Here is a 12,085-nt window from a genome sequence, read left to right as displayed (position 1 = left end):
GAGAGAGAGAGAGAGAGAGAGAGAGAGAGAGAGAGAGAGAGAGAGAGAGAGAGAGAGAGAGAGAGTGTGTGTGCACACGTGTGTGGTTTTCTTCCTGGTAGTTTCCATGATTTTCCCACTAAATTTGGCTTTCAGCTGTTTTACTACGATATGTCTATGTCCTTTTTATTTATTCTGTGACTTACTGTATTTTATAAGTTTGGAAAAAATGCTCAAGTGTAAATACTTCTTCTGACCCTTCTCTCTTTATGTTCCTTCTTGGACACAAAATAAGTGTATATTAGATCTTCTCACTGTGCTACGTTTTTTACACTCTCTTCTGATATATTTTCCATTATTTTAAGAGAGAACATTTTAAGAGGGACTGGATTTATTTTGGAAATTGTCATTTTGACCTATATCTAGAACCATTAATTTTCTCTTTGGATGTGTCTAATCTGCTTTTTAGACCCATCCATTGATTTTTTTATTTTAATCTTCAGTTATTTTATTTTTTAATTCTAGAATTTCCGTTTGGTTCTTTTTACGGTTTCTAGTTCTGTGATGAATGTTTTTTTGTTTTCTTTTTGACCGGTAAGGGGATCGGCATGGTGTTGCCCGCACCACGCTCAGCCAGTGAGTGCACCGGCCATCCCTATGTAGGATCCGAATCCGCAGCCTCAGCGCTACCAGCACCGCACTCTCCCAAGTGAGCCATGGGGCCAGCCCTGTGATGAATGTTTGATAATGTCTTTATTCTACTTTAACACAGAGTTATAGACCAAATGTTTGTGTCCCCCCAAAATTTATATGTTGAAATCCTAACCCCCCCAATGTGATGGTATTAGGAGGTGCATCCTCTGGGAGGTGATTATTAGGTCGTTAGGTCCTCAGGAATGGAATTGGTGCCTTTAAAAGAAGAGACATGAGAGCTTGCTCCTTCTGCGCTACTCTCCGCTAGGTGAAAAGACCACCATCTGCAAACCAGGAAGTGGGCCCTCATCAGACAACAGATCTGCTGGCACCTTGACCATGGCCTTTCCAGCCTCCAGAACTGTAAGAAATAAATTTACATTATTAAAACTACCCAATCTACGGTATTCTGTTATAGCAATTCAAACGAAGACACATAGCCATTACAGTTATTTTAGCATCTGTGTCTTCTAACTGTAATATCTGGAGCGACTGTGGGTCTGTTTCTTCTGTTTGTCTATGGTCATATTTCTTGTCTACTCATGTTTCTGAGAATTCCTGAGTTTATGCTGATATTTTTTTTTTCCCCGACCGGTGACGGGATCGCAACCCTCAGTGTCGCGCCCGTACCGTGACCAGCAACGGGATCGCAACCCTCAGGATCACAACCCTCGGTGTTGCGCCCGCACCGCGCTCAACCAGTGAGCGGACCGGTCTCTATATGGGATCCGAACCCTCGGCGGGAGCGCCGCACTCTACCGAGTGCGCCACCGGGCCGGCCCATATGCTGATATTTTTTAAATCGTGTGTAGAAAGTGAGGCCTCACATGACACTGCCTTTCTCCAGAGAAGACGTGTAATGGCTTTCCCCTGGTTCTAAGGAGCACTAGCACGCTAATGTAACTTCATTTATTTTCAGGAACCGAGTAGACTTGCAGTCCCTATGAATACCCCTTATTTCAGAAGTGTAGCCTTTTGGGTTCTAAATCAAAGTGAGAGAGGTTGTGCCAAGCATCCTTCCCCTGTGAACCCCAGAAAACAATCCCTGTCATTTCAACACAGAGAAGCCGTCAAACGCACTGCTCAGCCTCTGAACCTCGCAGCCTTCCGCAGAACTTCAGAGTTCTGAGACAATTGATTTTGACCGTTTTTCCCAGTATTCTTATTGCCTTTATGGAAAAAAATATATATTTTTGGAGATCTTCATTCTGCCATTCCTGCCCTTATCTTTCTCATTTTTAAAATATCCACTGGTAATTAAAAATTTAGAAAAAAATTTAGTTTTCAGGTTGTCCCTCTGTAGTATGTTCTCATATCTCTTTATAAACTTTCATTTTTAATCAGAACCAATAAAATACAAAGGACTTGGGCTTCAGTTCCATGAGTTTTGACCATCATAAACACCATGTAACCATCATCAAAACAGGACAGCGAACTTTTCATCAGACTGGAAAGTTTCCCTGGTACTTCTCAGTCAATTCCCTGACCTCTGAAACCACTTTCTGATTTCCATCACTGTAGTTCTGTCTGTTCTTGAATGTCATATAAATAGAATGTCTCTGAGATTCACCTTGTTATATGTGCTCATAACTCTTTTTTGTAATTTTAATGAGTTGTATTCCTTTGTATGAATGTACAACAATTTATCCATTTTACTGTTAATAAACATTTGGGATATTTCCAAATTTGAACTATTATGAATAAAGGTGACATAAAAATTTTTGCTCATAACTTTTTATGAACAGATGTTTTCATTTCTTTTGCATAAACACCCGAGAGTGGAATTTCTGGGTCATAGAGGAAGATACGTTTAAATCTGTAGGGAACTAACAGTTTTCCAAAGTGTCTGTATCGTTTCACACTCCCACCGGCAATGTGCATAAGTTCCAATCGGGTGGGGCTGTTCTTTTTTATTTTTGCTGATCCAATGAATGTGGTCTAATTTGCACTTTGATGATGACTAGTGATGTTAAGCACCACTTCACCACATGCTTTGTATAACTTATTTTGTCAAGTGTCTGCTAAAGACTTTTGTTCATTTTCAAATTGGGTTGTTTACTTTTTTACTTTTTACTTGTAAACATTTTATTCTGAATTCGTCCTTTGTCAGGTATATGTGTGGTGAATATTTTTTCACAGTCAGTGGTTTATCCATTTCCTTAATGGTGTCTTTTGATGCACAGTCATTTCTCATCTTGATAAAAGTCTAATTTATCCTTTTTTAAATTTTAGAGAGTGGTGTAAGGAAAGTAGAAAAGGTTTAGTCAGGCTCACTCTCCTCATCTATTACAAATGGGCAAGATTCAGCACATTCACTAGAAACAAGTTACAAAAGTGGAGTAACTGCACATGTGTGTCCATTTACTGATTCAGCATGATCGTTGTAATTATGTAATGCTTGGCTTGTGGCTGCTCTTGTGTACTAAAAGTGTAAAGGTAACCGCTCTGAACTGCTGGTCAGCAGAGCAGCAGAGGGGAATGGCAGAGCTCATGTCTGAGGATAAAAGCATGTCTGTGAAGCTCTTATCTGAAGAATAAAGTATGCCTACCTTGCACAAAGCTGCCAGAACCTTCTTTCAATCACCTGACTCACGACCTGCACAGGAAGGGGCAGAAGGATCTGAGATTCCTGCTTGACAAGTGGCAGGCAGGAAATTGCCCCCCTCCTCCACCCAAAATGTCCACTTCCTACTCCCCAGAACCTGTGAATACCTTACATTACATTAAATGGAAAAAGGACTTTACAGATGTGATTAAAGTTGTGGATCTTCATCAGATCCCTGAACTGCCCAGCTGCCAAAAAAAAAGTTATGGATCTTCAGATGGATTATCTGGATGGGCTCAATCTAATCACATGAGCCCTTAAAAGTAGAAGAGGAAGGCAGAAGGGCGAATCGTAACGATATGACAATGGAAGAAGAGGCAGGAGAGATGGAAAACATAAAAGGCACTCAACCTACCACTGTTGGCTTGGAGGATGGTGGAAGAGGGCTGAAGTCCACAAGAGGAATGTGAGGGGCGTCTGTATGCTGGGAACAGGCCTTCACTGATAGCTAGCAAAGTAATGGGGTCCTGAATCCTAAAGCCACAAGGAACTGAATTCTGCCAACAACCCGAATGAGCAAGAAAAGAGATTCTCCCCAAGAGCCCCCAGAAAGAAATGCAGCCCTCCTGAAACTGACTTTGATGTTGTGAGACTCTAAGCAAAGACCCAGATGAGCACATTGGATTTCTGACCTAAAAGGATAAAAGCACATTGGATTTCTGACCTAAAAGGATAAGAAAATAAATGTGTATTGTTTCAAGGTGGTTATTTTGTGGTAACTTGTTATGGCAGCAATAGCAAACTAAAATGCAGTTAGTGCTTTTTGTGTTTCATCCAAGAAATCTTTGCCTACCCTGAGGTTGTGATTTCTCCTATATTTTCTTCTAGACACTTCAAGGTTTTATTTATCTTTTTCAGTTCTCTTCTGTTTCTTCTACTATGTCTGCCCCAACAGGAATCCTCTGATTTCACTGTTCACTTGCTCTCCTTCCTCTAAGCTACAAAGTGTCTCAATGACCTGTGGTCTCCCTCTGCCAGTGCTCTCACCAGGGGCAGGTTCTTGACGACCATGCAAGGTTGGAATATTTGGGTCTTTCAGCCACTAGTGATGGCAGATGGGCTGAGGTATAACAGGTGGCCACCAAAGGCTAGGAAGATTGAAATTACTTTAAGGGCTGGTGGGCTCATGGCCTTCCTATAAGCAACATTCTCTCCTGGCCTTGTCCCTACCCAGCCTATCAAAATCTCACCCCATGGGCCGGCCCGGTGGCGCACTGGAGAGTGCGCCGCTTGGGAGCACAGTGGCGCTCCCGCCGAGGGTTGCGATCCTGTTACCAGTCAGTAAAAAAGAAAAGACAAAAAGGAAAAAAAAAAAATCTCACCCCATGTTTAATTACTGGCTCAAGTTCCATAGCTTCCATGAAGTTTGCTCTGAGCAGGCCATGGTCATGTCCCTTCTGTTTTATCACTTACATCAGTCATTGGGCATATTTCCATAGAAATCATAAATCTCTGATATGTGTGCCTTGTCTGTCCAACCTGATCATCTGTAATTCCAGCTGCATAAATGCTAAATAAATGCTGTTGAAGTAAACTAGTAGAACATATTTCAAGTGCATATATTTGACTTGGCAATTCTATATCCAGGAGTTTATCCTCAGGAAATAATCAGCAAAATGCATGAAAGATCTCTGTGCACGTATGTTCACTGTGGTGGTGTTTATAATGGCAAATCGGAAAGAACCTAAATGTCCAACACCAGGAGAGTGGTTGAAGCAAGCACGGCACAGCTGTACAACAGACTCTGTGCAGACATCCAAAATGATGAAGCAGATCCCATACCTATTAAAGTGAAAAGATGCCAGTGATATTTTGCTAAGAGAGAGAGAGAGAGAGAGAGAGAGAAAGTAACTTTGAAGGCAGACCATCTGCTTTCCACTGTTTCTGCTTTCCTCAGCCTTTTTCTGTCTGTAAAGCCAACTTCTTCTGCTGAACTCACTGGAAACTTATTCTACTTAACAGAATGAGGTGTTGCCTGATTCTAGAAACACAAATAAAAGCCAATCTTTAAACTAAATTTACTGTAATTTTGTCTTTTGATACCTCAAACGTTTTCTGCATTAAATGTTTTGAAATGAGCACATATTTACTTATTTTAATTTTAAACTTTTATTTATTTTTAAAGTCAAAATATAGCCACAAAAAAAGTCAAAATATTTTGACCAATCATCCAGCTCCTGCTCATCCATTTTTTTTTCTTTAATTGTGGTAAGATTCACTTAACATAACATCCATCCTTACTTTATTAAGCTGTTTCTTCCTCCCTGAGTCTAATTAACATGACTATATCACTCTTTGATTTACCAGATTCAGAAATATTCCGATTTCTACTATATTCACTCAATTATACCAACTCTCATCCTCTCTAAATGCAATCATTTTAGCTCAGTTTTTTTGTTAAATCCACATTCTGCATGATTAAAATTAAGCAAATATTAATCATTATAAGCCATGTGGGATTTCTTTCATTTTTCTCTTGTAAGAACCCTGTTTCCTGGACCCCATGTGTTCTTTTTTCTTAATTTTCCCTGTTTTGGGTGGAGCACATCCTCCACTAACTTCCAAAGAAAAGATATAGAAAAAATAAATTTATTTGAGAGTCTGTATAGCTGGAATAAGTTTCTTTTTTTCCCTCACGTACGATTGACAGTCTGGTTGGGAGAAAATTCTAAGTTGAAAATGTACTCCAAGGTGTTTGTCTCGCTGTCTTCAGGTTTCCAGCGTCACTGACAAGTTCCGTGCCAGTTTTATTCCTGATCCTTGGGTATGACCTATTCCTTCTTTCTGGAAGTTTTTAGGATCTTCATCTTACTCCCAGTGTTCTGAAATTTCCCCATGATGTTTTGCTGGGCCTTGGCAGGCATTTTTAATCTAGAAACACATTCTTTAGTTCCGTATTATCTCTTGGTAATTTCCTCCTTTATGTTCTTTTCTATTTTTTTCTTCTAGTTGTTGAACTTCCTGGATTTACTCTCTAATTTTCCATTTCTATTTCTCACCCATTTTCTATTCTGCTTTAAAATTTTTACTTTCTGGGAGAATTCCTTGAATATCTTCTAAACTTCATTAAATTTTTAAAAGTTTTGTTTATCATATTTTAAATTTCTAAGGTTGTCCTTTTCTTCAACTGCTCTTTTTTCTTTATAGTATCCTGTTCTTGTTTTATGGCTATTCCTGAGTATTTAAATGATCATTTCTTTGACATTTTCTACTTTCTGCAACATCTCAGTTTCTTTCAAGTTCTACTTTTCCTGTTTTTTTTTTTCTTTCATGTTGTAGGCCTTCCACATAGGTCTAGTGATCTTTGACTATTCTTTCATTTTGTTTTAAATCAATTTTGAGGCATAATCTTTATACAAAATGTACCCTTTGTAAGTGTAAAGTTCAATGAGTTTTGATAAGGTACAGAACATTTTCACTACCCCAAAGAATTCCCTGTCCCCCATATTCCAGTCAACCCCCATCCCAGTCCCAGACAAACACTAACAGGTTTTCTATCACTATAGATTAATCTTCCTATTTTCATAAAAATGGAATCATACAACATACAGCCTTTGTGTATGGCTTCTTTTGCTTTGCATAATGCTTCTGAGATTCATCCATGTGGCTGTCTATCAGTGCTTCACTCCACCTTGCTGAGTGGTATTCCACCACATGCATACCAGTTTCTTTACTTTTATTGCTGATGAACATGAATAAAGGCAATGAACATATCTGTGTACCAATCTGTGTGTGGGCGAATGTCCACTTGTTTTTAAGAATGAGGTACTGGAAGGCAATTTGATGCTGAGTGTGCACGGGGTCCTAGGTGTGCTCCACAACAGTCCCCGGGTGGCTGGCAGCCTGCTTTTGGCTGGGTTCCCGAAGGTTAGTATGTCTTTGTGGGGAGTGAGTGGTTTACTTTGTCCAGACAAAGAACCCCCTGCCTGGAGGCATAAGCCTGGCAGAATTAGGATGGAGATTGGCTGGGTTCCCGAAGGTTAGTATGTCTTTGTGGGGAGTGAGTGGTTTACTTTGTCCAGAGGAAGAACCCCCTGCCTGGAGGCATAAGCCTGGCAGAATTAGGATGGAGGAAGGTTGGAAGGTGGGGGAAGTTTGGTATTCAAAAAAGACTTCAGCTTAATCCTCGCTTCTATCTGGCCCCCTCTGCTCTGGGCTGATGTACCCATCAGAGCCTTCTGCTTCTGAAGTCTCTCCAGAGAATAAACCTCTGGTCTCTGCAGGGCTGAGGGGGTGTGGCAGACTGTCCCAGTGCCTTTAGGGCAAATCCTCTGCTTTGGCCTCCACCACTCTCACATGTAGGTATGACCTGCTCCCCATCTGCTCCCTCCTCCCAGGTCACATTTGGGGTTTGCAAAAATGTCTCACTGCTTGGAGTTTGTATTTTTGTTTCTATGTGTCCTGATGTTTGGGATAATTTAAGATAAGGGGGTATTTGGCGATATGTTCACTCTGCTGTCACGAAAGTGAACTCCGTGGAGTTGGTGTTGTCATTTTAATAAGCAATACGGTCCTTCTAACAGGGGGCAAAGCAGGTGTGTGGGAATCCCAGGAGGGTTAAAGGCTGATTCTCCCCAAACCTCGCATTCCCACTACACGGCATAGTACATTAGGAGCATTTAATCTGAAATAGGGACATTTTCAGAACTTAATATCAATTTGATAATAATGTACTCACACTTTTATGGGTTTTACAATTTGTCCAAGTCTTTTATGTGGGGAAGAAGGGTTTAACACCTTGATCTCTGTCTCTCAAATGCGCAGTTAACACCCCCACCTAGCACATGAGGAAACTGGCCTGGCAAGGTCAAGTGGCAGGCTCAAGGCTGTGTGGTTAGTTTGGCACAGGTGGGACTAGAATCCAGGTCACCTGACTCACCAGGAGGTACCTCTTTTACGTCATATCACCTCCTGGACATTGTTAGGCCCCCAACCAATGCTGACCACCACCAAGGGACAGAAGAAGGGGACAGGAGCCCTGGACAGCACCAGGCTCTGGAGGAGACATGTCTCAGGCAGAATCCCTCCCACAGCTCTCCGGCCTCCTGGAGCCACAGTAGCCTCACTTCCCTGACTCCAGTCACAGCACATTCTAATCCAGTTTTTAATGTATTCTCATCTGATCCTCACCGAGACAGAGAGCAAGCAGGTGTTATTGCCATCCTTTACCGAGTATGAACCCAAGAACTGAGGGCTAGAGAGCTAAATTCAACCATGCAAACCTGCACAGCCATGGGGCAACAAAGCTGAGCCTAAGCCCAGTTTTCTCAACCCCTCCTGCCCTCTCCCAGAGGGGTGGAGGAGGGAGAGAGAAGCGAAGCGGTCTCTGCTGGCTGCTCTTGTGGGGGCTCACCTCCCATCCTGGCCACTGCCAGCCCGTGGGGAGCACACCCCAGATGGGAGGGTGGGCCCATGCTGAGGAGACACACAGGAAGCTCACACCTGCATCATGGCCTTATCTTCTCAGAAACACTTCAGCAGTGGTGGCTGCAGCAGCAAGTTCTTTGAGACAAACCTGTGCCAGTGGAAGTGTTTTTGTTTTTAAGCAACGTATTTTTTAAAACAAAAAAAAATTTAAAAGATACCTACCTAAGCTGAATTCTAAAATGGGCTCATCTGGATCTTGTATATTTCCTGGATAAAAAAGAAAGGACAGAAAAATCACCCTTAATAAACATTTCCCTATTTTTACACTTGATGCCAAAAAACCGACACTCTACATTCCCCCCCCCCCAAAAAAAAACTGTTATGCAAGATAATTTCTCACTTTCCTAATTATTTTCCTTTTGATACTCCTAAGAAGTCTCAGACCCCAAGCCCAAACCCCTCTCCTCCATGGGTCTGTATGCCCGTGACAGAGAGGGCTTCTATCATGGCCTGGTACTTGCCAGACAGGCCCTGTGGACCCTCCCATGTTACCTACTGGCAGATGAGCCCTGAGGCGCCCACCTAAACTGAAGCAGTTTCCAGGAAGAGCGCCGATTTCCCCCTCCCTATTTCCTGGTTCTGTTAAGGGACGCCCCAACCCCTACTGACCTTAACGTATGCATTCTGCTTCTGTACAAGTCGCTTGCTAAAATAAATGGGGGAATAAACAGAGTAACAGGGCCAACGCCATTTTAGGCGGCTCTGCCATTTTAGCCTGAAAAGTCCCTATGGGGAATCCAGGGTGGGGAGGGGCTACAGGGCTACCCACAAAATTAGCTTATGTATCGCTGACTTGCTTGCATTGGCTAGATTGTGACAGGTGCGAAAAATTCCCGCCGAGCTAAAAATAAAAGCTGCGAGAGGTTTCAACTCGGGGCTGCGCACTTCAATTGGCCTGCGTAGCCCTGGCTGCCAGAAATAAACTCTTTTGCTTTTCCTATCACCCGGTTCTCGTGGGCAAATTTCTTTTACCCATCGGACGTTGGCCATAACAGTTCCACCAGAAGGATGCTGTAAGAAAATAACCTAAGTGATTCATTTTCAGAAATAATTCAGCAGGTCCAGCCCAAAAGTTGTCTGACTGGTCCAGCCCATTCTTGGGGGCGGGTCGCTGAATAAAGTTGTCCTCGAGATGGTAATGAGTTACCAGCCCTTAATTGTTTACTTCAAATGGATAAAGTTGTCCTTGAGATGGTAATGAGTTAACAGCCCTATATTGTTCTCTTCATTTCCTAAAGTTTCTCCTTTCACAGGGCTTTGGGTGGGCCTTTTTCAAGGGCTTGTCCTGAGCCCTCAAACAAAGAAATTTCCTACAAGGGGGTAGTAAACTGACATCTTAGATGTCATCCGGGAAGATTGTGTACCCCAACCTATGAAGAGGTGGGTCAGGGACTTGCACACTAGGAAATAAATTGCTTGTTACAGCCCTTTTCCGTGTGCCTGCCCGTCAGACACCCGAACCTTGCAAGGCCATAATTAAAGTCTCGCTTCGCTGTACCTTTGTCTCCGTGTCCATCCCTTGGCCTTGGATGGATGAGGGTGTTTCTCACAGATGACACCCCAGGGCACCCTCCAACCTGGGGCAAGTCATAGAGGGCTCCTCTTGTCTGTCCACCAGGTGCTTGGCCCTCCCAGCACTGTCACAGCGTGGGACGTGCACTTAGCAAGCCTGTACCAGGAGCCTTACTCAGGCCTTGTGACTCTCACCTGCCAGAGAGAGGCCCAGCATGTCGGCCGCCACATCGATGGTGGAAGCACGCTGCATCGCACGGGCCCTGGCGCCATGGCGAGGGCTGTGCTCTCTTGCTGTCATGATGTCATTGGTGATGATGTGCTTCTTGTTCCTGGATCAGACCACACCTGATTCTCTGGGTAGGGCTGTCACCAAGTCCTAGTACCCTAAGGTGGCAGTAACCCTGAGAAATAGAAGCAAACGCAGTTAAGAAACCACAGGGGTGGTGACTGAGAGATACTGTGCTCTCACAGAGAACATGGCCTAACACAGGAGAGATGAGTGCCCAGGGTCCTCGGGCAGGTGGAGAAGAAGGGGTGGAGTGCCTGCTGCTTTCGCCCCTTCTAGTCACCTCCCCAACCCAGTATGCCTGTGGGAGCCCATAAAAAAGTCATATCCTCCTCAACCAAGATATGCCACAATCAACGATGGTTTACATACAATCATAGAATATGGCTTTTGAGATTTTCTTGTTTGCTTTATTATGCTCTCCTGTTGATGGGTCTCATAGAACCTTTAAATTTTTAAATTAATTCACCACACCTCTGTTAGGAGGGTAGGAGCTGCATGATAAGATCTGCCACCCGCAGGCAACACTAGCTCCATGGAACCCCAGAGAGGTGAAGCTTGCTCCTCCAACCTGCTGTCTTTCTTCCTGGAGCCACATAAACTTCACACCTACCTTGACCTCAGGCTGTCTTTCCCGCAAAGCTAAGTGATAACCTATGCCTAACTGAAGTGGACAGGGCTGCGCGGGTTCTGGGCAAAATGCCACCACAGGCCAACTCAGACAGACGCTCTGGTGCAGCTGGAACTCACTATGCTCTTAGAGGTAGGTCAAGCAGCAGAAAGTGAGTTTCAGGTTTATGAGTTTTCACCTGTATGTGATATAATTCCTGCTATCTCCAGAAGGAAGCAACATTTAGACATTAGGCTAATTAGACTGAGCAATAAGCCTGGTTTAAAACACCCTCTCAAAAGTCTCCATATACCCAGGGACGCCTCTGCCTTCTCAAAGGGTGCCCGCACCTCTGCGCCTGAACGCCCTGAGCGCCAGTCCTCGAGGTAATTCACCAAGCAACTTACTAGACATGTTTGTTGTCAGACCAGAGGAGACACGTGGCATTTCTTCATAGAAGCACATCCAAATCAACCACCTAAAAACAGAAAATGAGAAATGTAACAAGCTGGTCACATACAAAGTTCCCGAGAATGCAGTGTCTACAGATGTGAGGAAGCTGAGAGTTACTCCATGTTCCGTCGAGCCCCACACTCCAATCCAACCTTCTGGCTCAAAAACACAGGTTTTGCTCAAACCCAAAAGCCTGAGAAAGAGAAAGTGCACATTCCTCTCCCCACTCCAGGGGTGATCTGTGGTCAGCTAGGTTCAGTTTAGGGAACACAAGCAAATGAGAATCTGAGTCCTAGTTCTCCCGCTCACAAACTGCAGGACCCAAAAAGCCGCAGGCCCCTCTGAAGCTCTGCTTTTTTGTGTCTAAGATGAGGTTAAATGCACCCATTTCACGGGGCTACAGTGAAAACCAAATGTGCAATAACAGGAAAGGGCCCTGCAAACCACCGGGTTCGCACACTGTGGTGCTGCTGCCTGGCCCGCAGGCGCCTCCCTGTAGAACAGAACACCCAGGCCC

General features: G+C 43.6%; 1 protein-coding gene across 1 annotated transcript in view; it reads right to left on the bottom strand.

Annotated features, from left to right (window-relative positions):
• The window catches only part of LOC103581119 (type I inositol 3,4-bisphosphate 4-phosphatase-like), a 16,867-nt gene extending 5,272 nt beyond the window's left edge, over window positions 1-11,595 (bottom strand). Inside the window, exons 1-3 of the mRNA XM_008563026.1 lie at window positions 11,523-11,595; window positions 10,412-10,620; window positions 8,867-8,911 (exon numbers count right to left, since the gene is read on the bottom strand). Of these exons, the coding sequence (XP_008561248.1) occupies window positions 8,867-8,911; window positions 10,412-10,517 (151 nt within the window). The 5' untranslated portion in view covers window positions 10,518-10,620; window positions 11,523-11,595. The remainder of the gene's footprint in view (window positions 1-8,866; window positions 8,912-10,411; window positions 10,621-11,522) is intronic.
• Between the last annotated feature and the right edge of the window lie 490 nt (window positions 11,596-12,085).

Source organism: Galeopterus variegatus, unplaced genomic scaffold, assembly GCF_000696425.1.
Source record: "Galeopterus variegatus unplaced genomic scaffold, G_variegatus-3.0.2 Scaffold12402, whole genome shotgun sequence".
Lineage (NCBI taxonomy): Eukaryota > Metazoa > Chordata > Mammalia > Dermoptera > Cynocephalidae > Galeopterus > Galeopterus variegatus.
Note: the sequence above shows the minus strand (reverse complement) of the source record. Positions and strands in the feature narration are given on the sequence as shown.